The 27,093-nt window shown below is 35.3% G+C and overlaps 1 protein-coding gene across 1 annotated transcript in view; it reads right to left on the minus strand.

Annotated features, from left to right (window-relative positions):
- Positions 1 to 27,093, minus strand: part of LOC127556397 (phospholipid-transporting ATPase ABCA3-like) — a 234,964-nt gene that overhangs the window by 172,969 nt on the left and 34,902 nt on the right. Inside the window, exon 5 of the mRNA XM_051989532.1 lies at positions 15,149 to 15,408. Coding sequence (XP_051845492.1) covers positions 15,149 to 15,408 — 260 coding nt within the window. The remainder of the gene's footprint in view (positions 1 to 15,148; positions 15,409 to 27,093) is intronic.

Below are 27,093 nucleotides of genomic sequence, written 5' to 3' on the forward strand. Positions count from 1 at the left end.
AGATCAGATGCAAGAAGACAGCTTTAATAAAGAAAAAATATCAGAAAGATATATTCATTTAAAAAATCTTTTCAGATAAATGTTGAGTACAACTTAATATGTGTATTCAGTTACTGGAAGAAATCTGCTAATTTCAATCAAAAGCAACTGGAAAAGTTTTTTTTTTTTTTTTTTTTTTTAAATACCATCTTTCCTTTGAGACTGACTAGCAAATAAAGTTTCCAATCTGTAGAGGGCCACAGATAGTGGGGGAACTCTGGGCAAGGTATAAGACCCTTTAGCCCAGAGGAAACCTGCTGACAATATCTGATTTGGCTCCCCATTTCCCTTGGTGTTCGCACCTTTTTCTGATAAGTCAAGAAGGACATGACCACCTGTGTTACTTACAGCAGGGTGTTTACTCAGTGTGATCGATGGTTCTCCAGTTCACATATACTTAGCACTCAGTGTGATATGGTGATGTAATGGTTCTATAGTCTGCACATGCTCAGCGCACTGTAGTGATGTATTGTACTCAAGTATTTAAGGGCTGAGAGGACTTGAAATAAGCAGACTCGAGTGTGTGTGAGAGAGTGTGAGCTCAAGCTCAGACTCCAGACTCCAGATTCTATCCCTGACCATCCTTGTGGTGACTCTCCTGCTGAAACCAAGGCCGTCCCGAGATCCTCCTGAAAGCTAGCCCGGCCATTACGCCAATCATTTAGCTCCAACAATTAGTAGCAAAAACCAGCAGTATGAACTAACATGAACTAAGGATTCATTGTAGCAGATATGAAAAACAAGGGGAATGCTTCAACAGCCAAGTGAGATTGTGCTGTTTGTGTTTCTTAAGCACATAGGATTTCAAAATATCAGAGATCTCAGATATCTACCCTAAAGACACACACACACACCCCACTTTTGTCTTCATTTTATGGATGACTTAACTGAGGCCCAAGAGGGGTTAAATGATTTGCACATAGTCCCAAAGCTAGTAAATGGCAAATATTTGAACCAAAGATTTTGAAAATTCCAAATCTAATGTATCTTTTTTTTCCTATAATATGACGACTATATATTCCTGAGAAATAAACAGTTTGGGCTTGTTAAAAAAAGAAAGTGATAAGAGTAGTGTGCGTGCACATACACACAACAAATAGTAGCAGAGAAAACACTACACAGGTACTTACTAATACATGTGGATTTGGTATATGAGCCTGAAGTCCCATGTTACAGAATAACCAATATCAAGAATACACTATGCTATATGGAGAAACATTTACTTGGAATGCTTGGAGAAACATTATACTATCAACTGTTTTAAATAAGAACTTATCACTTTGAGAACACATTTTTATTTCCCCAGGCTAGGAAATCTATATACAGAAGGTAATTAGTAAGGAAAAGAAAACAAATCCCTAAAGAATTCTTATTGCTGGGGGCAGCTAGGTGGCTCAGTGGATAGAGCACCAGTCCTAAAATCAGGAGGATCTGAATTCAAATCTGACCTCAGACACTTAACACTTCCTTGCTGAGTGACCCTAGGCAAGTCACTTAACTCTAATTGCCTCAACAACAACAAAAAAGTATTATTATTGCCACTTAGAATTGGAAATGTATTATAGTCCTGTAATTACATTTTTAGAACTTAAGTCTTTGGCATTTTAACAAAATATGATTTATTTCTATTTAGTCTCTTTTTAGTATTTATCATCCCATTACTACAAAGAACTTGCTCCCTCAACTATTCCCTTGTTAGTGTTTCACAATAAATATTTGTTGATTTGAATGATTAGGAACTCTGCAAGAATTATGAGGTTGAAGTGGTACTCTGAATAAAGTGGACAAAGTCCAAAGAACTATAGTGAAGTACATTTAGCAAAGGCCATGGATGCCAATAAATACTCATATTCCAATGTAAATTTGAGTTATCACCATAAAAATGAGCTACTCAGAAGTTAACTTTTTGCCTCCAGATGACAGAAATATCTTCAAGATAAATCAAAGATCATGCCAATGAATGGATTGCTATTGAAGGAAGGGAAGTAGAAAATTAGTGATGCTGGCCATACTTCATAAATATTAATTAATGAATGCATGAGGAGCTGCATGTTGCTCTTGGGTGTAAAATGAGAACAATGACCATAATTGACACTTTCTATCATACTTTAGTCAAATAAGTCTTCATTGTTTTCAAAATCAAACCTATATTTATAGCATTTTTGTGCCATTATTACAGGTAGTAAATTTTTGAGAAGAGTATGAATTACCAGAGTGAAAACACTGTGCTTGTTTAATATTATTATTATTATTAATTTTGAAATTATTTTTAAATAATTATTTATAAATCTGAAAACTATTTTACTTAAGGGCTTGAAGGAACCCTTCGTGATTTCTTGATTTCATCAATAGTTAGATGGGTATTACTATTTTTTTCTTGAGGATATAAAATGAAAGAAGTGCTAAGGACTTAGTTCTTTGAAGTAATTAGGGGAGTATAAATGTATGAGAATTTACTTCCTCTCTGAACATCTAATTTGCCTCTTCTTACAAGGTTCTGCCTTATTATCCCATTGCTAACCTTTATGAGATTAGTAGCAGTAGCAAAAGCTGACTCCAAGGAAATAGGAACATGAAGAATAGTCTCCTTCAAGGAACCTCATTAATTCTTATGACAGTTTCCAAAAGACTATTTTTTAAAAAGAAAAACCTCCCTTTCTCTCCTTTAGAACCAGTTTTAAAGAAAAAAGAAAAAGATGCTAAATTGAAAATCAGCATTTCCTTCTTTTATAAATAATTTAGAAGAGCAAGCTAATTACTTGGCTGCCTTAGTGCTTAGAGAACATACTGATTTGATATTTGGAGTCTTTCACTGAAAAATATTGTACCAGGACAAAAAATCTGAGGTCTACAAACATTTTAAGTATAGTATACTACAAAATAGCTGGGTTCTATAGCTTCCATTCTCTCCATCTCAAATTTTTGTATAATTTTACTCATCTTTTCCCCCTGCTTTCCTGTCTCAATACAGGAGCCTCCCTTATTTCCATGTTTAACCTCTCAACCAATGCTCTTAGTGAGCTCTTGTACTCTTTAATCACATCCTCTCTTATTTCCTTTTGATCCATATTCCATGTCTCTTTTGATTGGCACTTTCTTCTTTGCCAACAAACATGATTAAGACTGTTTTAGACTAAAAAATAACCTCCCTTGACTTTCCTATTTCCTCACCTAAGCCTTCTATATTTTCCTATCTCTGCCTCCATATTCACTTCTTAAATGTATTCTGCCTCTCCCCCTCTCCCAGTAGTTGTAATTTCTCCTTTCTATAAATTCTCACAACACTTAATATAACATTTACACGATTCTGCCATTGTATGTCCTTGAATACATAAATTAGCTCTATGATTGTTAAGGTCCTGACAGGTAGGAACTGTGCATTTTTGTAACCTCTAGTGCCTGCCACAGTGCATTACACTTAATAGAACCTTAAGATCTGCTGAATTAATGAATAAATAAAATGGTGTGGAGAAGAGAAGCATGTACCTTCTTCCTGGATATGTCACAAGGAGGGCAACATTGTTGATTAAGTGTTCTCCATTTCCTGGGTAGTTAATATTAAGTGAACCCTGTTTGCCTCAGTTTCCTCATCTGTAAAATGAATTGGAGAGGAAAGTAGCAAACAACTCCAGTATCTCTGCAAGAAAACCCGAATGGGGTCACAAAGAAACAGACATGACAGAAACTACTGGACTACAACACTTATACACTTGGGCATCTCTCCCACAGTAGGAACTTATTAGTGTATTAAATACCCTGTAGGGGTTCTTGACAAAGTTCTAAGTGATTTGAGTTAAAAATTATTTTTAGGGCAGTTGGGTTACATAGTAGATAAGATAAGCCTAAAGTCAATAAGACTTATCTTCATGAGTTTAAACCTGGCCTAAAGTATTTCCTTACTGTGTGATCCTGTACAAGTCACCTAACCCTGTTTTTTCTCAGTTTCTCATCTGTAAAATGAGATGGAGAAGGAAGTGGCAGACTACTCTGGCATCTTTGCCAAGAAACCCCCCATTGGGGTGAATAAGAATGAAATACAACTGAAAATGACTGAATAACCACAATGTGCAAAACACTGTATTAATAGCTAGAAATACAAATACAAAAAAATAAAGAGATCCTGTTCTCAAAGACTTTCACTTCTACTGATTTGTTAGTTTTATTTCATAGATGATCTCAAAAAGCTAAACCAAAATTAAGTTTTGCCATTTTTCTAACTGGAAAAACTGGAAACATGCTGTTGTAATTTTATTTGTTTTGTAATTGTAATTATGAGATAAAATGTCACAATACATATTACTGTAAGTGTAGTGTTCATTGGCACACCTTCACAGAAATGGTGAACATAGATTTTTAAATCATTCTCTGATAGTTCTTATAGGTAATCACTATAGGATGAGGAGAATTTGCTTTCTATTTTTTTTTCCATTGAATTATTTTTTCCCTCTAAGCTGAGGAAACAATTCAGAAAAAGACTTGCAAAAGTCTTTGCTGCAGAACAATTCTGGATTCTGGCACAGAGTAAGGCTGCCACTTCTCTATCTGGGATCACAATGATCCTCTTTTATATCAGAAACAGAAGTCAGGATAAAATGCATGCCTTTCTTTTGTGTTCTCTCTTTTTTTTTTCCCTCTTTTCCTGCTGCTTGAGCCAGCAAGTAAGATGAGGGCAATGGAAGCTGGGATAAAGTAAGGAAAACCTGAGTATCATTACTTGAAACCTTGAAGAAGATGGGAGAACTCTTGGGCATGGAGGAACAGTTGGCACTATTAGCTCACTCAGAACCAAAGAACAGCCACTCTGATTTCAGTCTGCCTTTAGGTAGATAAATTGGGGAAAACACTTGTCTTCACAGTGTTCCCTTTTAATTTTTGATCTAAGACAGAAGAATGAATGTCCCTCCTCCCATTCCTTCTTTTTCAGAAACCTTGGAGTTGCATTTAAGATCCTTCTTATCCACACCAAAAATCCTGGAAGAGAACTGCAACAGAAAAGTGACAAATATAATGACAACTTTTCCATTAGAAGTGTTTATTTTCCTATTCACTTGGTTATTTTGTGCACAATAAATTAAGTGATCAAAACATATTAAATTTAGGAATACATGAGTGATGTGAGAAGTGACCCAAGAGAATGGAATAGACCTAAGAAGAAGAGTCTCTGAGTCAGATACAAACAGTAGATTTAATTATTAATGATAGATTTTATTATCTGCTCAATATTTCATTTACTTTTACAGTTAACTCCAGTGTTACATGCTAAGACAATTGAAATTCTGCCAACTAGTGACAATTACTACTTTATACAGATAAGGAAGGTAGTGCTAGGTTAGTATTATATATATAAATAAATCTGAATACAGTCTGAATTCAAATCTTCTTATATCAAGTTTATCCTTACTCCCAATTCATGCTCTATATAGCTTCTAAAGTACTTTTCTTAAAGCACATTTCTATCATCATGACTTTCTATTCCACACTCTCCCAAACCCCACTAAACTCCACTAACTTCCTATTGATGCCATGATAAAATATAGAGTCCTTTGGAAATTTATTTAATATTTTTAATTTCCCCAGTTGCATGTAAAAATTTTTTTACATTTGTTTTTAAAAGTTTGAATTCCAGCTTCTCTCCCTTCCTCATTTAAAAGATATCTGTGATGTTATGTAAAATATTTCCATAAATCTCATGTTGTGAAAGAAAATATCTATCTCTCCCTCCTCTGGAAAAAAAAAAAAAGACCTTCAAGAAATAGTTTTTTTTAAAAAGTATGCGTCAATCTGTATTCAAATACATTCAATTCTTTCTCTGAGTATGGCTAGCATTTTTTATCATAAGTCCTTCAAAGTAGTCTTGGATTACTATATTGTTGAGAATAGCATAGTCATTCACAACTGATCATCTCACAAGATTGCTATTACTTATACACAGTAAATATCACTTTGCATGAGTTCATGGAAGATGTTTTTAGGTTTTTCTGAGAGCATCCTGCTCATCACTTCCCATAGAACAATAGTTTACATCAAAATCACAAAGGACAATTTTTCAGTCATTCCCCAATTAGCAGGCCTCTCTCTAATTTCTAATTCTTTGCTCTGTGAAAGAGCTGCTAAAATATTTTTGTAAAGATCCTTTTCCTTTTTAAAAAATTTTTTAAAATCTTTTTTTGAGATTTATGCTTAGAAGTAGTATTGTTAGGTGAAAATATATACATGATTTTATAGCTCTTCATATTTTTGATCATTTATCAAATGGGCAATTTTTCTAAAGTAATTTTGACTCAGTTTCTTTTTTTTTAAATAACTTTTTATTGACAGAACCCATGCCAGGGTAATTTTTTACAACATTATCCCTTGTACTCTCTTCTGTTCCGATTTTTTCCCTTCCCTCTCTCCACCCCCTCCCCCAGATGGCAAGCAGTCCTATACATGTTAAATTTGGCTCAGTTTCTTATACATTTGATAAATGAGGTCTTCAGGGAAACTTGCTTCAAAATTCTTTTCATAATTACTATTGTTTTTTTTCTCTCCTGTATTTTCTATTTTCTTTCACTCTGTCTCTCCTCAAAAATGTTTTGTTTTTGACCACCCATCCCTCAATATGCCCTCTCTCCTATCATCCTCCTCCCTTCTCATATCCCTTTCCCCTCCTGTAAAATAAAATAGATTTCTATAATCATATTGGGTGTGTATGTTATTTCTTCTTTGAGCCAATTCTGAGCAGAGTAAAATTCACTCACTCTCTCTCCCCCTCCTCTTTTCACCTGTATTGTAAAAGACTTTTCTTGCCTCTTATGGCAGATAAATTATATCATTCCACCTCTCCCAGTACATTCCTTTTTCATGCATTAATTCAATTCATATCTCTCCCACCCAAATGGGAAAAAAACCTGAAGAAAAATAAAGGAGGGATGGAGAGAGGTAAGAAGGGAGAGAGGAAGAGAGAGAGAGGGAGAAAGAGAGAGGAGAAAGAAAGAGAAAGAGAAAGAGACAGAGATAGAGAGATAGAGAGACAGAGAGAGAGAGAATGTTTCGATATGTATTCAGACAAAATCAGTTCTTTCTCTGGGTATGGATAGTCTTTTTCATCATAAAGTCTTTCAGAGTAGTCATGGATCATGATACTGTTGAGAACAGCAAAGATATTTATATCTGGTTGAGTTCCTGAAGGACTTTGCAGGCTTTTTTTCTTTTTCTGAGAGCATTCTGCTCATCATTTCCCTTAGAACAATAATATTCCATCACAAACACATACTACCATTTATTTAGCCATTCCCCAATTGATGGGCATTTCCTCAATTACCAATTTTTTTTTGTCCTGAGAGCTGCTATAAATTTTTTTGGTACATATCTTTTCTTTTTAAAAAATCTCTTTTGGCATTCATGCCTAGTATTGGTATTATTACATAAAGGATATGCATGAATTTATGGCCCTTTGGGAATAGATCATATCTTTGGATCATTTATAACTTGGGTCATGGCTTTTATTTTTTTAATACATTGACTCAGTTCTCTGTTTGAGAAATGAGGGGTCATCAGAGAAATTTGCATCAAAATTCTTTTTACAATTACTATTGCTAACTATATTTCTCCCTCATTTATTCTATTCTCTCTCTTCTTTCATCCTGTCCATCCTCAGTGTTTTGCTATTGACAATTCCCTCCCTCAATATGCCCTCTCTTTGATCACCCTCCTCCCTTCCAGTATCCCATTCCTCTCCTATTTTCCTGCAGGATAAGATAGATTTCTATACCCCTATTGAGTATGTATGTTATTTCCTGTTTAAGCCTATTCTGATGAGAGTAAGATTCACTCACTTCCCCTTTCCTCCTCCTCTTCCCCTCTTATACTAAAAGCTTTTTTCTTGCCTCTTTTTTATGGCAGATAATTTGTATCATTCCACTTTCCCCTTTTCCTTTCCCCCAGTACATTCCTCTTACTTCTTAATTTAATCATTAAAAAAAGATATGATCCTTTCATATTCAACTCACACCCATGCCCTCTTTTAATACTCCTTTCTAATGGCTATAATAATGAGAAAGTTCTAATGAATTATAAGTTTCATCGTTCCATGTAGGAATATAAACAGATAAACCTTATTAAGTCCCTTATGATATCAATTCCTTGATTACCTCTTAATGCTTTTCCAGATCCTGTATTTGAAAATCAAATTTTCTATTCTGTTCTGGTCTTTTCATCTTGAATGCTGAAAAGTCCTTTATTTTGGTGAATATCCATCTTTTCCCCTGATGAATTATACTCACTTTTGCTGGGTAGGTGATTCTTGTCCATAATTCTAGCTCCTTCACTCTCCAGAATATCATGTTCTAAACCCTCTAATCCTTTATTGTAGAAACTGCTAAATCTTCTGTTATCCTAACTATACCTGAATTGCTTCTTTTGGATACTTATAATATTTTCTCCTTGACCTGATAATTCCAGAATTTGGCTATAATATTTCTGGGGATTTTCATCTTGGTATCTCTTTCAGGAGGTGATCAATTTCTATTTTGTCCTCTGGTTCTAGTCAGTCATGTAATTTTTTGAAAAATGATGTTCAGCTTCTTTTTTGATCATAGTTTTCAGGTAGACCAATAATTTTAAAGTTATCACTCTTGGCTTTCTTTTTCAGGCTAATTGGTTTTCTACTGAGATATTTCACATTATCTTCTATATTTTTCATTCTTTTGGTTTTGTTTTGTTGTTTCTTGATTTTTCATAAAATCATTAGCTTTCATTTGTTCAATTCTAATTTGTAAGGAATTATTTTCTTCAGTGAACTTTTTTACTTCCTTTCACATTTGGCTAGTTTTACTTTTTAAGGCATTTTTCTCATTAGTTTTTTTGTATTTTCTTTTGCATCACTTTCATTTCTTTTCCTAATTTTTCCTCCAACTCTTTTACTTGATTTTCAAAATCCCTTTTGATCTCTTCAATGACCTGAGACCAATTCTTATTTTTCTTGGAGACATTGGATGTAAGATCTTTTACTTTGTTATCTTCTTCTGAGTAAGTTTCTATGGTCAGAATCTTTTTTTCTGATGTCTACTCATTTCCCCAGCACATTGCGTGGCTTTTATCTCTTTGTTAAAGTAGGGCTCTGCTTCCAGGATGGAGGATGCACTGCCCAAGTTTTAGGAGTATTGTGCAGCTGTTTCCAGAGATCCTCCTAGGGACTTAGAAGTTTTCAGTTCTTCCAAAGAGAAGTATGTTTGAGTGACTACAAGAACTTTTTTCTGCCCTGAAACTATGAAGAGGATCCCCACCTCCCTGTGGTTACAAGTTCTGGTGTGCTAAAATAACAGTCTTTTCTCAGAGTTAGTAAGGAGACCAGCTGTAAAACCCTGTGATGATCTCTGGGCTTAAAGGTCTGGACAAACCAGTCCAGTCAGAGCTGCCACTGATTCAGAGGCCCCAAGACTTGTTCCTGTTTTGCTGGGGCCAGGGTGGGGACAGCCAGCATTGGGATTACATGATAGTCTCCCATTCTGGTGCAAAAGACCTTTCCTACTGATCTTCTAAGTTGTCTTTGGTGGAAAATTGTTTCACTTCATCTTTTTATGTGTTCTGACATTCTAAAATATGTTTAGGGTCATTATTTAAAAGTATTTGAAGGGGTTTGGGGGAAAGCTTAGGCAAGTTCCTGGTTTTACTCCACCATCTTGGCTTTCTGGGTTAGCAAATACATCTCCGCTCTTGTACAAGCTGGAGACTTTGTGCAACTCAACCTCACATAAATCCAATTCATGTGCAAGTCAAAACATCACCTGTGATGTCACTGGTCCTCTTCAAAAATGAAGGACAAATAACCAAGTGCAGGTCTGTGTCACACACCCCCTCAGAAAATTCCAGTGACTTCCTATTGTCTCCAAGAACAAATACAAAATGCTGTGTTTAGCATTCAAAGTCCTTCATAACCTGATCTCCTTCTGCCTAGAAGAAGGAGAAAGAAATGGATAAAAATTTGCAGTTTTTCGTAATAAATAACTCCAAAAACCTCAGATTGACCGTAAAACAGCCAGTGGACCCATAGTTAAGCTTGATTCTTTCAAAATAAGTTCACTTTTACTTGTAACATAGAGATAAAGTCAATAGGATCTTTTCTTAAAATGGAAATATGTGTTATATCACTATCAGCAATAACAGTCCTGGGGCAGAACCAAAATGGCAGAGTAGAGGTAGTACAATAGCCAAATTCTTCCAACTTCACCTCCAAACAACTTTAAAAATAATTTATTAAACTGAATTCTGGAGCAGAAAAAACAGAAACAACAAATGCTTGGGGTGAAATATTTTTTGAGACCCAGACAATTTTGGAACCTTAGAGGTTGCTTGCACCCATAGAAATACACCTTTAAAAGCTTTCAGCCCAAAGACTGATTAAAAAGAACTAAGCTGATTAAAAGAAGATTTAAAATTAGTCAAAAGAAGATTACAGGAGGTCTATGCCAAACAATGGGCAAAGATCAGGTGCTATTTGGCAACTCCAATGTGCATGTGCAGTTACAGAAAAGAGAAGAGCGAGAGCTTGTGGCTGCAAGGGAGCAAGAATCCTGCTTTGATAAGGATCAAAATTCAGATCAGAAGTAAACTGACCATATACCAAGGATCACACACATCCTTAGATTACATTACAAACCCTGAAAACTAGCTGTGAAAACAGCAGCATGAAAAATACCAAAGCTTAGGACAATAGCACACAACCCATTAACACTGGAAGTGAGCTAAGTTCAACTTAAACATAAAGTTCAAAATCAAGAAATAGACTGGGAAAATGAGTAAATAACAAAAGAAAGACTTACTGTGAAAAGTTGCTATGGGAGGATTCTGGGAAGATGGCAGAGTAGGTTGTAAATCATAAACTCTCCAGATTCCCCCTACAAACAGAATAAATTTGTGCTTCAGGGCAAACATAGGTGAAAAATCAAGAAAAATAAGATTTTCTCCAGTTGTATCAAGAGGATCCCTGTTTTCCTCTAGATACAACTTGAGGAAATCTGAAGAAAGACCAGGAGCCAGGATTAGCCCCTGTGAAGTGCAAACACCTCCAGGCCTGCTCCCCAGAATCACCAGGGGAACCCTGGGTCTAGCTGTGGGGCTGGAACCTCAGCAGGAACCACAGAAAGTTTCATCTCCTAATTCCCTGCTTCGGGAAGACTGAAGGAATTGTGCCTGATTAGGAAGGCCAGGCCCACCTGTAAGGCAGGGACGAGGGTCTGGGCAAGAAGGAACCAGCAGCTGTGAGTGCAGAGGCAGACGGGTAGGCATGCTGCTGACTGGAGGCACTGAAAGATGGGGGAGCTCTTGGTTTGGGGTTCCTGGTCAGAGGGGAGAGCTGCGGTGAAGCCAAAGACACCATCCCCCATCTAATGATTAGAGGTGCTGACAGTAATACCTCTTATTAAAAAAAAAAAAAAAAACTGGCAAAGAAGAAAGAACCCCATCACAGAAACATATTATGGGACTAGGAAAGACCAAGTTCTTCTTCACAGTAGGACTGAAGTAAAAAAAGCTTCTATCCAAAAGAATAACATGGAATAGCTCCCCACTCAGAGAGAATTTATAGAACTCAAAAAAGAATTTAAAAATCAAATGAGAGACCTTGAGGAAAAACTTAAAAAAACCCAAAAACAAAAACAAAAAATTCAAGAAAAACTAAAATTATTATGAAAAAAAGTTAACCAACTAGAAAAGGAGATACCTAGTCTCAAAGATGAAAATAATGCTTTGAAAATTAGAATTGGGCAAGGAGAAGCCAGTGAAACTATGAGAGCCCAAGAAATAACAAAACAGATTATTAAAAAATGAAAAGATAGGACAGAATGTGAAACATAAGAAAAATGACAGATTTGGAGAGCAGATCATGAAGAGAAAACATAAGAATGATTGAACTGACTGAAAGTTATGACCAGAAAAAGAACTATGACACAATAATGCAAGAAATAATCCAAGAAAATTGTCCTGAAGTGATAGAAGAGGAGGAGAAAAAGGAAATAGAAAAAAATCCATTGATTATCACCTCAACGATCTCTTATGTGTAAAATACATAGGAGTATTCTAGTCAAATTTTGAAACCCCCAGATTAAAGTGAAAATTTTGCTAGAAACAAGAAAACAACAATTCAAATATGCTGGAACTACAATGAAATTGTACAGGATTTATCAGCAGCCATAATGAAAGACCATAGATTCTAGAATCATATCTACCAACAATCAAAAGAACTAGGCCTGAGGCCAAAAATATCTTATCCAGCAAAATTATCTATTAATATTGAATGAGAAAAATAGACATTCAATTTTCAGGACTTTCTATTAACTAAATCCAAACTTAATAGAAAATTTAATATATAAAAGTCAGTATTAAAGATCAATTACAAGGAACTCAACAAGACAAATTGTTTATGTTTTTTATAAATGAAAAATGAATACCATATGTTTAAGATTGTCATCAACAACAGGGCAACTCGAAAGAATGGAACAGAGTTAAGGCAAAAATAGTAATTCTATAAATGAGTTACAGAGGAGAAATAGACACAGAGACATTAGAGGAGGAAGGAGGACTTGTAGCTCTGAAAACCCACTTAAATGAGGAATGAGTTAAATAGGTAACACTACATACATACCATGAAGGATATAACACCCTCCAAAATCTATAAAGAAATAAGGGAGGAGGGACGGGGAAAAAGCAAAATAAAGAATGAGAGAGGAAAATAAAGGAGGAACACATGGGGGTTAAGAAATAGCAAGGCAAATTAGGAGTAGTATTAAAGCAATGAGTCAGCAGGGATAGGAAAAATATATTTCTTCATTGTGATTGCTTAGTAGACTTACTTATATATTATTTGACACACTCTGAGGATGGAAATAGTCACCATTTTTGAACATGGGATGTATGATCAGGAAAGGGCAACATGTAAAGGGTGAATGAAAAAGACTAAACCAAAAGGGCTGTGAACTTTGAAGGGAGGGGAAGAATTAACCTTAGAATAAGTAAGCTTGTTCTCTTTTTTGTATCAGTGTGTGAATTCTCATGGAGTTTTTATATCCACTTTTGCAGGAACATATAAAAAGTTTAAACTGCTTCACTCATCATGAACTCATTCATTTACTGTACCCTTTTTGGAGATTTAGAATTTTATTTATAATGCTATTAACTGGAAAATGGTTGAATAAGTTGTGGTATATGAATGCAATAGAATACTATTGTTCTATAAAAAAGTGATGAATAGGCAGTTTTCAGAAAAGTATAAAACAACTTACATGAATTGATGCTGAGTGATGGGAGCAGAATCAGGAGAATATATTGTACACAGGGGCAACAAGACTGTGTGATGATCAGTTATGATATACTCTCAGCAACACAGTGATCTAAGACAATTCCAATAGATTTGGGATGGAAAATGCCAGCCGCTGGCTATGAAGACTAATACCGTTGGCTATGAAGACTGAATACAGAGCAAAGCACTTTTTTGTTGTTTTTTTTTCTTATGGTTTTCCTCTTTTTGTTCTGATTTTTTCACATCATGAAATATGGAATTAATATGGAAATATGTTTAAAATGATTGTACATGTATAACTTATATCATATTGCATGCTATCTTGGAGAGGAGGAAAGGAAGGGAGAGAGAAAATACTTGGAATTCAAATTCTTACCAAAATTAAGAAATTGAAAACTATATTTACATGTAATTGGAAACATAAAATACTATTAAGTGAACAAAAAAGAATTGAGGGAACATATTTGATAATATGTAATATAAGCCCATGAAAGAAGAGGATTAAAGAACCACAATTAAAAAATAAGAAAAAATTCCCAGGACCAGATGGATTTATAAGTGAATTGTACCAAACGTTTAAAGACCAATTAATTCCAGTACTATATAAAGTATTTGAAAAAAAAAAAAACAGGCAAAAAAGGAGCCCTACTAAATTCCACATAAACATGGTTTTGATACCTAAGCCAGGGAAAATGAAAACAGAAATTATTGACCAATTTCTCTAATGAATACTGATGTAAAATTTTTAAATGAAATATTACCAAGGACATTATAACAATATAACACAAAGATCATATAATGGCAGGGGGTCTTTATACCAGGAATTCTGGGCTGGTTCAAAATTAGAAAAACCATAAACATAACTGGCTATATCAGTAACAAAAACAACAAATCATATGATTATATCAATAGATGCAGATTTAAAAAAATACAATACCTATTCTATTAAAAATATTAGAATGATCCTAAACTAGAATACCAAAAATTGAACTTTTATCAAAAGGATAAAGAACAAAAGCAAGAGCAACCACATGTGTAATGGGGTTAAAGTAGAAGTCTACATAATAAGATCAGGGTGAAGGAAGGGTTTCCATTATCAGCAGTATTATTCAATACTAGAAATGCTAGCTATAGCAATAAGACAAGAAAAGGGAAAGGACCTATATGTACAAAAATTATAGGAGCTCCTTTTGGTTGCAACAAATTGGCAATTTAGGAAATATCGACCAAGTGAGAAATGGTTGAACAAGTTGGGTATATGGCATGATGGAATACTATTGTGTTATAAGAAATGATAAGGAGGATGTCTTCAGGAAATTTGTGAAGATTTATATGAACTGATGTAAAGTGAAGTGAACAGAACCAGAAAAATATTCTACACATTCCAGCAATATTACGATAATCAACTGTGAAAGACTTAGCTACTTTGATCAATACAATGAACCAAGGCATTCACAGGATTAATGATGAAAATTACTATCCACCTCCAGAGAGAGAAAACTAATGAACACTGAGTACAAATGCTTTTTTCACTTTATTTTTCTTGAATTTTTTTGCAACATTATTACTATAGAAATGTTTTATATGACTTCATATGTATGAATGATAACATATTTCTTGCCTTCTCAATGGGTGGGGGATTAGAGAGAAGGAGAAAATTTTGAACTCAAAATTTTAAAAATAATTAATGCTAAAAATACGTGAACAAATAAATTAATTAATTTGTTAATAGTCTGAAGAGTATACATGGATAAAGATCCTTGGAGTTCAGATGTTTCAGTATGATGATCAATTACCACTGACAGATGCAGTGATTATTTGATAGATGGTTACCTTCAGTTTTTTTTCTTTTTCCTGAACAATGACACGGATGATGAAAATTGAGGTGCAAAGGAAGCTCAGCATTAACAAGATGGAAAAATGTTCCTCTAAGATTGAAATGAATGGGTCCTTCATGTATGATGGAAACGGGAACCTCTTCATAACAATTTGGATTTTCTTATGTTGCTGAATCACAGTGTCATTCATATGGTACTGCATGATTTCTCTGTTGACAGCATGTTGCAGAGACAGAAACCCTTCTCGGTAATATCCTAAACGAGAAAGCAAAGAATACTAAACACAACAGATTGAGAAATACTACAGATGTATATCATTTGATGACTTGGGGAAGTTAGACCTGACTATTCATAGAATTAAGATGAATTAAGGCATGAAAGACAATCCCTCAGTTCTGATGGATGGCAGAAAGCTGTGCAACTGGCTTCTCTTAAATATTTATCCCCATATAGGCCCTACTAATTTCAAAGTCTTCTCAAATTTAATGCCCCCTCTGGATGTAGTCTGTCAGCATACAAAGACAAATGTCAATGAAAAGGAGCAATGTTAGCTTCATTTGATGCTAAAAGATCTCTATAAATTGAACTTAAGATGAGGCAATGTAATAAGACAACATGAAAAAAGATGAATGCTGTTGACACTGCAGAAGTAATTGGCATAAATGTAGCTACTGAGTACTAAAACAAGGCCTTAACCAATCTTAATAGTAAGCTTATCCTATTAAGTTCCTGCATTTTTCAATATAAAACCCACTGATATGGGTTTTTCACCTTATTAGAGGATATGAGACTCTTCTCCCTATGGTTCCATTGATCTTTACCAGTGAGGAGATAGCTCTACACCAAAGGATTTTAAGACATGGTTACACCTATCTCTATTAGAGAAAGAAGAAATGCCTGAGGTCCCTTTTCTTTGAAATATAAGAGAAGTACTGAGATCCAGACAATAAAACATTAAAAAATTAGCAGGAGATAATTAAATGTTAACATAATGGTAGCTATCTTTATATGAGATGAAGAAAGGCATATAGTATATCTGTATGTGTATATGAGGAGACAGAAAAGCAGAAAGAATATCCTATATATATTCATACATGTAAACAGTGCTTGACATCTGTATATCATATAGCAAAGCACATTACATGGATTGTCCCACACAAAGCTCATAACACTTTGAGATAAATGCTATGATTATCCTCATTTTACAGATGAAGAAATGGACTGACAGAAACTAAATGATTTTCAGTGTCACACTGGGCAACTAGCAAGTAAGTGAGGGAGGACTTGAACCAAGGTCTTCCTGCCTCCAAATCTAGAGCTCTTTTTCTATTTATAAAAAAGCATAAATAGATTTGGACAAGGAGCTTCTACATCTGAAAGACAGCAGCTTTCATTGCTCTCCCTGTGGATATGTGTATGTGTTTGTATATATTGATATGGAGCAGTGATGTGGCACAGTGAATAGGGTGCTGAGCCTGGAGACTTGGGTTTAAATCTAACTTCAGATACTCGATAGCAGTGTGACCCTGGCCCACTTGCTTAACCCTGTTTGTCTCAGTTTTCTCATCTGTAAAATGAGCTGGAGAAAAAAATGGCAAACCACCCCAGTATCTTTGTCAATATCTTTGCACATGACTGATATGATTGAACAATAACAAACAAACAAATCAATAAATAAACATGTGCACCATCTATCTATTTTTTTTATATATATAGCTTTTTATTTACAAGTTATATGCATGGGTAATTTTTCAGCATTGACAATTGCAAAACCTTTCGTTGCAACTTTTCCCCTCCTTCCCCCCACTCTCTCCCCCAGATGGCAGGATGACCAATACATGTTAAATATGTTAAAGTATAAGTCAAATACAATATATGTATACATGTCCAAACAGTTATTTTGCTGTACAAAAAGAATTGGACTTTGAAATAGTGTACAATTAGCCTGTGAAGGAAATCAAAAATGCAGGCAGACAAAAATAGAGGGATTGGGAATTCTATGTAGTGGTTCATAGTCATCTCCTAGAGTTCTTTTGCTGGATGTAGCTGGTTCAGTTCATTACTGCTCTATTGGAACTGATTTGGTTCATCTCATTGTTGAAGAGGGCCACGTCCATCAAAATTGATCATTATATAGTAGTGTTGTTGATGTATATAATGATCTCCTGGTCCTGCTCATTTCACTCAGCATCAGTTCATGTAAGTCTCTCCAAGCCTTTCTGAAATCATCCTGATGATCATTTCTTATAGAACAATAATATTCCTTAACATTCATATACCACAATTTACTCAACCATTCTCCAATTGATGGGCATCAATTCATTTTCCAGTTTCTAGCCACTACAAACAGGGCTGCCACAAACATTTTGGCACATACAGGTCCCTTTCCCTTCTTTAAAATCTCTTTGGGTTATATAAGCCCAGTAGTAACACTGCTGGATCAAAGGGGATACACAGTTTGAAAACTTTTTGAGCATAGTTCCAATGCACCTATCTATCTATACAGATATACATGAGTCTGGGAGCTTTGAGAATTGAGGTTATTCCCCTATAACTGCCTTTAGAAATACAACCCTGATATTGAAGCATCTTTCCTGACATAAGGATCTGGATACAATTTGGGAGATGTGTCATAAAATCTGACTCATTCTCCTGACAACAGAAACCTAAGAATTTAAGTATCTAGCTTATTTTGTTTCTCTCTTCAGGTTTCCTATAGACATTAATCATAAAAAATGTTTTATTTATACAACAAAAATACAGAAAGAGCTCTTATCTAAGACCACAGATAGTCTAGAAAACTTTGCTACTTTGAGGAATCCTTATAGCCCTTATGACATATACATTGTCCCACATGACTGATTTTTAGAAAACAAACTTTCCTACTGGGACATGCTCGGTCTATACAACTCAAGTATCAATGAAAAGCAAGGCCTGAGATTGCTCTTCATTATGTTTTTGCACCTAGATTGAAGCCCTTACTTGGGTACTTAAGTTTCATGGTTCCCTAATACATCAATTTCTTTCCTCCACTTTGACATTGTTACTATAGTACCTATTTAGCACTTAAATATGGCACTCCTTCTCTTCAAAAGGCCATAAAATACTGCATATGTCCTCAAGTATCTGTCCTCATTGTGTCAACTCCTGTATACATCTGGATTATTCCCATTGTGTCTCCCCTTCAGAGGTCTATGACATCCCTTTAATGTGGAAGCAGTTCCTTTATTGTAATGCACTTCAGAAATTAATAACACAAAAGGGGAGAAGGGCTTTTAACAGATCATTCTTTACAAATGAATGAAAATTCCTCCCCCAAGCCTTTAAAAAATTTTAAGTCCTGGGGCAATTAGGAAGTACAGTGGATAAAACACTAGCCTTGGAGTCAGGAGGAACTGAGTTCAAATGCAGCCTCAGACACTAGCCGTGTGACCTGGGCAAGACACTTAATTACCTAAAAAAAAAAGTTCTTGCAAATTACACCAGGCACATATATACTATCTCTAGGTATATATTATATAATAGCTTACAAGTGAAAAAAATTATATTGATTCGCCATCATTTTTTAGTGATCCTATTCCCATTTAAAAGTTTAGAAATATAGTTCTTCTGCTAATCATTTTTCTTTTCTTGCATCAAGGAAATCTGCTATCCTTCAGGAATGTGCAAAGACATCTGGTCTAAAAATCTATATATCATCAAGCTATCCTTCAAGGATATCTGACTCACTGTCTCTGATCCTGCAGGTGTACTCTTTATTTTTTGTTTCTTAATTACAGGAAGCACAGAGTTGTTGCTAGTCCCTCTTTCTTAACATCCAACTAATCATATTGTTCCCCATGCCTCAGTTGTGTAACCAATCAAGTTGTCTTCTACCCCATAACATTACTACCAACCCTATATCCAACTGTGCTATTTTTTTTACCTACCCTATTCTATTCTTTATTCTGTCCGCTCCCAAATCCATAAAAGGACAGCTGTCCTTCTACTTGAGGTCTCTGGCTTAGAAACTGAGACAGTTAGTTATACACTCACTCTATTGGTAGGTGCATGCTCTATTAATAAACTCTAATCTTGCTCAGAGAATTCTGTTGATTTTTGTTGAATTTTACTCCTGACATAATGAGCTCTTTATACATGCTCTTATTATCTGTATGTTATCTCACAGTATCATACCTCAGCAAATGTAAGCGACTGTTCAGATGACATTTCCACTTCTCACCCCCAGGCCTGGCCTCCATCTTTGGTTCCAATAGCTTGATATCTCAGTTCTAGAATGTGAAGTGACAAAGTGGAGGTATATCCAAGGATATCAATAAGAAACCAGGTCCACCAATGGATTGTCTCTACTCCCTTGAGACTTCCCAAACTGCATACTGATAAGCAAGGGGATGGCTTCTAGACCTAGCCCCTCTTCCACAGTCCTCCCTCAGATTGCCTCCCTCAGACTGAGAGATCCTTGGCGTCCTTTTGTATTCCAAAATAGCATGTCCAAACTTGGCTCCTTCCTCTTTTACATTTTGACTTAGATCCTCCTTTTAGGAGAAGTTCTCTGGCCTCAGCTGTCCAAAGGCTTATAACATAATAGGGCTTTGATGAGACTCAGTTCCTCACCTCTTCCTTGTTGTTGTTCACCTATTTAAAAGGCAGTCTAATGAGCTCTAATGGTCAAATAAATGGTAGTGATTCATTGCTTTTATCAGATCCATACTGTTTTCTAAAATAATTTTGTAGACCAGAAGGATAGCTGGTCTTGGCATTAATTAGAATTGGATAGTTCATCATGTTATGTTTTCAAGAGACAATATAATATCATGGATGGATTATGTTTTCTTTTTAGTGCTCCAGACAGCAAACCTAAGCATCAAACCAGTGCTTACTCTTTTTCACACTCTTCTTATATAAAGCAAGTAATACTTCCCTACTAGTATCTTAGTAAACTATTGATTATGATCCTTTATATCCTTAAAAAGAATCCAAAGATTCAGATGTTATCTGTAACTGATGTACTAACATCAACGTACATGGAGTAAAGCCTATGACATCTTGTTGGATGGCTTCATATGCATGTTCTAAAAACATCAGATTCTAACTCCATTGAGTCATCTACTCCAAATATATAATATAAGGTACAATTAATACCCTTTAGTTGTGGATCTCCTTTAAGAAACCTGAGGATGATGTGCTATATGTAGTTTAAGACTTACAAGTTCTTTAAGCACAAAAATCTTAATCTTTTTCATAATGTATGCAGGAAGGAAAATCACACACACAGAAATCTCTCTTACAACATTCTGATATATAGACAGAAAGTATGGTAGAATAGCTAAAAAGTCAGGCTGAGAGTCAGGAATACTTTGGTTGAAGTCCTGAGACTGGCACATACTAGCTGTGCAACAACAAACAGGTTACTTAATCCCTCAGTGCCCCCAGGCCACTTGAAGACAGAAGCTTCTTCTTCTTCTTCTTTTTTTTTTTTAACATGAACTCACGAACCTGAATCTTTTTTTAAAAATATTTTTGTAACTCAGGATTCAAACCTGTGTCATTTACAAAAAACACTTTTCATTAGTGGAGAGAATGACTATGTCATTCTATATGAAGGGTAGAGTTGGCAAGAGTTTGGAAAAGGAGAGACATACTTAATTTCGATGTCTTGATTTTTTTATTTCCAATTTATCACATATACACCCAGACACATAGATGTATATACCCAGAGAATATATATACGCACATACACACACACACACACACACACACATATACATATATACATGTGGGAATGGGGATGTGTATAAAGATCTCTCTGAAGAACTTTGGAATTGTGAGATACGGGAGACATTGGCACAGGACCACCCAGCATTGTGTGCTAACATCAAAAAGGAACTATTCTATGAACAAAGCAAATTAAACACGGGCTGCTCATATTTAGAGACATCTCCACTCTAAATGTTCATGTGGACTATGGTGTGTTCAACTCATTGTAGAGTATTCTGAACTCTTACTGGTCTTATTGGCCAGTCAGACACATCATACCTTGACTCCTATATTGTAAAATCATTTTGGTCCTTCAGGAACAAAGATACTAACCAACCAACATATGTAAAATCTTAATACATATGTATATGTGTAGAGGGCTGGAACTCTGAAAAGGTGTACTTGTATCCAGAACAGCGGAGTACTTAAGGCTAAGTACCTATGCAGTGTGAGATAATGGGGACAGCTAGATGGCACAATGGATAGAGTACATTGTTGTCTATATGTTCTCTTCTAATTAGACTATCAGTTTCCTTGTAGAGACTACCATTTTTCCTCTTTGTATCTCCAGTAGTGAATACACTGGCTGGTACTTTCTGATTAAATGTCTAACTGATTATGTCTGAGTTTGACTCCAATAATCTATGTTCAACTAAGGGCCATATGATTGATTCTCTAATCCATAAAAATTACTCCTACCAATGATAAATACTCTGATATATATGGTAAAATATAAAATTTTAATTGTACTTTTCCTGTGTTGAAGTCCCTATTCCCTGGGATACTGATACATTGTTGGTGGAATTGTGAACAGTGGAAAGCAGGAACTATGCTCAAAAAAATTATCAAACTGTGCATACCCTTTCATCTAGCAGTGTTACTACTAGGCTTATATCCCAAAGAGATTTTAAAGATGGGAAAGGGACCTGTGTGTGCATGAATGTTTGTAGCAGCCCCTGTTTGTAGTGGCTAGAAGCTGAAAACTGAATGGATGCCCATCAATTGGAGAATGGTTGAATAAATTGTGGTATATGAATATTATGGAATATTATTGTTTTGTAAGAAATGACCAGCAGGATGATTTCAGAAAGGCCTGGAGAGACTTACATGAACTGATGCTGAGTGAGATGAGCAGGACCAGGAGATCATTATATACTTCAACAACAATACTGTATGAGAATCATGGGCATGGCTCTCTTCAACAATGAGAGGATTCAAACCAGTTTCACTTGTGCAGTGATGAAAAGAGCCATCTACACCCAGAGAGAGGTCCATGGGACCTGAGTGTGGATCACAGCATAGCATCCTGTTTCTGTTGTTTGCTTGCATTTTGTTTTCTTTCCCAGTTTTTTTCCTTATTGATCCTATTTTTCTTGTGCAGCAAGATAACTGTGTAAACATGTATACATATATTGGATTTAACACATATTTTAACATATTTAATCTATATTGGACTACCTGCCATGTAGGGGAGGGGTTAGAGGGAAGGAGAGGATAATTTGGAACAAAAAGCTTTGCAAAGGTCAATGTTAAAAATTACCCATGCATATGTTTTGTAAATAAAAAGCTTTAAAAAAAATTTTTTAGAATCATCATCAACAACAACAAAAAAGCCCTATTTCCATCATGTCACAGTTCATCAAATAATTTTATTATAAGATTATAGCTAACAAGAGAACTGTTCGGTTCTGCAAACATATATTGTATCTAGGATATACTGCAACATATCCAACATATAAAGGACTGCTTGCCATCTAGGGGAGGGGGTGGAGGGAGGGAGGGAAAAAAAAATTGGAACAGAAACGAGTGTCAATATAAAGTAATTATTAAATAAAAATAAAAATAAAAAAAGGAAGTTAAATAAACTTCTCCATCCCCCCGAAAAAAAAAATAAGATTATAGCTATAAAGTTGGAAAGGACCTTGGAGACTATCTAGTCCAACTCTTTCATTTTATAGATGAGAAAAAACAAGGCTGAAAGAAATTGAATACAGGTTCTATTTCCCCTTTTTTTAGGATTGTATTTGGTTTCTGATAACTGGAAACCTAAGGAACAAGACATCTATTTTCACAAAGGATCTCTCTGGTAGATGCATAATGAAGCTAATCTTAATACCCTTAAAAACCTATTTATGTCCCTTCTCTTGATAATCTCTAAAAGGTGTCAGTACATACAATACAGATTAACCCTCCTGTTTAAGATTATTCTTATAACATATCAATGGGTAAGAATTTTGAGGGGCTTAAAAATGAAGACAGTTCTCTACAAATATCGATAATTACTACTGAAACCCAGAAACATAATTAACATATGATAATTCTTCAAAGGTGAGCAGATAACAACTGTTTGTATCATATTTACTCTTGCTAACTGTAAAAAATCCTAGTTTAGATATGACTCATGTTTTTAATAGAAATTTTAGCAAAACTGGCATTTCTGAATTGGCAGCTCTTTGATCCCAGTTGATCTCTTAGTGTTTAAAAAAATTATTTAGTATTTAATTTCTCCCACTTCCATGTAAAAACAAATTTTTAAATATTTATTTTTTAAAACTCTAAATTCCCTGTTCTTTCCCTTTCTCCCCCACCTCTCCACCGAGAATATAAACATTTCAATATAGGTTATACATGCAAAACATGTCTGTAATAATAATGACCTGGATCCAAGTATGGGCAAAGCAACAGAATCCTGCCTCAGTGCAAGCAGAGATTTCCCCCCCTTCCCAATCTCCTTCTGACCAGTTATTCAGCCTCCTAACCGTCTATGGGTTAAGAGCTGTATTGCTGCTGCTTAGTCAGTAGCTCCCAAGGCCTGTTTCTGATTTGCTGGGGCTCTGCTAGCATAGGGTGCAGTAGATTGTACTCACTCTCAACCAGATTCAACAAGCCTTTCCTGCTGACCTTCTAAGTTATCTTGGGTGTTTATGGACTGAAAGGTTTGGACCCACCCCGCTGCCACTGACTCAATTGCCCCGTGGCCTGTGACTGGTTTCCTGGGCCTGGATCTGTGTTGGCACAGGTGTCCTAGACTGGAAAATTATTTCACTCCATCCTTTTGTGTATTCTAACACACTAAAATTTGTTTAAGTATTTGGAGGGATTTGGGGGAGAATTTGGGAGAGTTCCTACCTTTACTCTGCCATCTTCGGTTCCTCTTTTCTTATGCTTTTCTAACATTTTTTCAAATATATTGAGATTAATGGCTATACCAATTCCTCCAATGAGTCCAAATCATTAAGAATAAATGAGCAGCTGAAATGCTATAGGAGACCCCAAATCCCTTATAATACTCACTCAAATTGGTAGAATCCCACTAGATAAAGTGACATCCCTTTATTTTCCTTTGTCCCTGAGATCTAATAGCACTAAAAATATCAAAATTATTAGCTTTCATTTATATCATAAGAGTAGACCTGTAGAAGAACTATGGCAGGGGAACATCTGGCCCATGAACCATATCATGAAATCATTTTATTTGGCCCTAATTTTTATTTGCCAAGGCAACTGCAGATGATAATGAGCTAAAAACTACATACAACAACCTCACACTACTTGAGTTTTTAAAATGATAATTTTGTATAGCCTATACATTATGTTATAAATATCAAAATGGCCCTTGACAGAAGAAAAGGTTCTGCACCCTTGTGCTAGGGAGTCTGCTAAATGAGGTCTACAAAACAAGTTTTTTAATATATTGACAGGTTTCATAAAACCAATGAATATTCCTTAATTATGAAGGAGATATGTTAACTAGTTCCATGTGAGTGTGCTAACCTGCTTTCTTTAAAATAACCAATTATGTATCCCCACTGTCTTCTCTGTAACTGTCTTCCTCATTTAACCAATTTTTTATTCTCCAAATCTATATTAAGGCTGGTGAGCTCTACTGCTGGGTCTCTCTCTGGTCATTCAGAGAAGCCACTGACACAAAGTATTGGTCTCTGCTAACTGTCAAGTTGATCATGCTTGGATCACTGTTTATCAGTTTAATTTTCAAATATAACAGCATCTACTAAATTGATCCGATAGTGAGATCCATTAAACTAACTGCATAATATACTGAAATACTTTAATTTCTCTTATTCAAAGTTCAACAGTCCATTTATATCCTAATATTTCCAGTTATTTTTAATACCATTATTATGAATGAGATATTTGGACTACAGGACTCCATAATGGTGCCATTGATTAAGTTCTGAAATATTCTTCCAGAGGTCCAGCATCTCAGAAAGTTATTTCGCAACTTTATTCTCTTAAGGGTCTGCAGCCAAAAGCTGAATAATGTGAACCACCCTTTGTGCACATTATATACTATATTCAAGAAAGAGTTTCTCTGACTTTTCCACAAAATTAAAAATCTTCCTTATCTATGCGGAGCAAACAATAAGGAACTTAATATAAATATACTGAGTGCTCAGTGACACTAGACTGGATCTCCAACAACAGCAAACACTTAAGTACTATGATGAAAAGTCAGGTACTTCAATGTCTTCTGTTTGTTTACTTGGGGCAAGGAAAACATTTAACTGCCTTTTGATTTATTCATTTATGCTTGGAAGAGTTAATCAATTTTACCACAGCCAGGAATACCAACATGAAGGCAACTGGAACGAGTAGACCCCACTATCTTTTAAGTGTTCTCCTGTTAATGCATAAGTCTCCTGTTAATGCATAAGCTTGAAGACAAATATGTCTTTTTTTTTTATTATAGCTTTTTATTTACAAGTTATATGCATGGGCAATTGTTCAGCATTGACAATTGCAAAACCTTTTGTTCCAACTTTTCCCCTCCTTCCCCCTCCCCCTTCCTTCAGATGGCAGGTTGACCAATACATGTTAAATATGTTAAAGTATAACTAAATACAATATAAGTATACATGTCCATACAGTTATTTTGCTGTACAAAAAGAATTGGACTTTGAAATAGTGTACAATTAGCCTGTGAAGGAAATCAAAAATGCAGGCAGACAAAAATAGAGAGATTGGGAATTCTATGTAATGGTTCATAGTCATCTCCCAGAGTTCTTTTGCTGGGTATAGCTGGTTCAGTTCATTACTTCTCTATTGGAACTGATTTGGTTCATCTCATTGCTGGAGATGGCCACGTCCATCAGAATTGATGATCATATAGTATTGTTGTTGAAATATATAATGATCTCCTGGCCCTGCTCATTTCACTCTGCATTAGTTCGTGTAAGTCTCTCCAGGCCTTTCTGAAATCATCCTTCTGATCATTTCTTACAGAACAATAATATTCCATAACATTCATATACCACAATTTATTCAGCCATTCTCCAATTGAGGGGCATCCACTCAGTTTCCAATTTCTGGCCACTACAAACAGGCTGCCACAAACGTTCTTGCACATACAGGTCCCTTTCCCTTCTTTAAAATCTTTTTGGGATATAAGCCCAGTAGTAACACTGCTGGATCAAAGGGTATGTACAATTTGATAGCTTTTTGAGCATAGTTCCAAATTGCTCTCCAGAATGGCTGTATGTATTCACAATTCTACCAACAATGTATCAGTGTCCCAGTTTTCCCACATCCCCTCCAACATTTCGCATTATCTTTCCCTGTCATTCTAGCCATTCTGACAGGAGTTCTCTTAATTTGCATTTCTCTGATTAATAATGACTTGGAGCATCTTTTCATATGGCTAGAAATAGTTTCTTATTTCTTATCAATTAGAATCAATTCTCTCTATATTTTGGAAATGAGGCCTTTATCGGAACCTTTGACTGTAAAAATATTTTCCTAGTTTATTGCTTTCCTTCTAATCTCAAGACAAAGATGTCTTAACTTTTATATCTATATACCTGTCTCTTAGCACAGAACACATAGTATGCATTTAGTGAATGCTTTTTGATTTATTTATACATTCATTCAAAATGCATTAAAAATATCTTAGGAAACTGGCCAAAATGGATATAATAAGATGAACTCCCCCTCACAGCTACTCTACAAAAATCCAAAACTACCAAATTGGGTCCTGACCAGGAAGTCCAAGAAAAAATAAATCACAGTGATCTATAAACAATATAGTTAGGGTCTGGATGCTGAAACTTCCTTAAAATAGATTGAACTAAAACCCTGCAGGTAGGCACCGGAGGAGGAAAAGGTTCAAGATCTAATACAGAAGTGCCTAATGCAGTGTGAAAAGCAGAAACAGATGCCAACTAT

This window comes from Antechinus flavipes, chromosome 1 (assembly GCF_016432865.1).
Source record: "Antechinus flavipes isolate AdamAnt ecotype Samford, QLD, Australia chromosome 1, AdamAnt_v2, whole genome shotgun sequence".
Taxonomy (NCBI): Eukaryota; Metazoa; Chordata; class Mammalia; order Dasyuromorphia; family Dasyuridae; genus Antechinus; species Antechinus flavipes.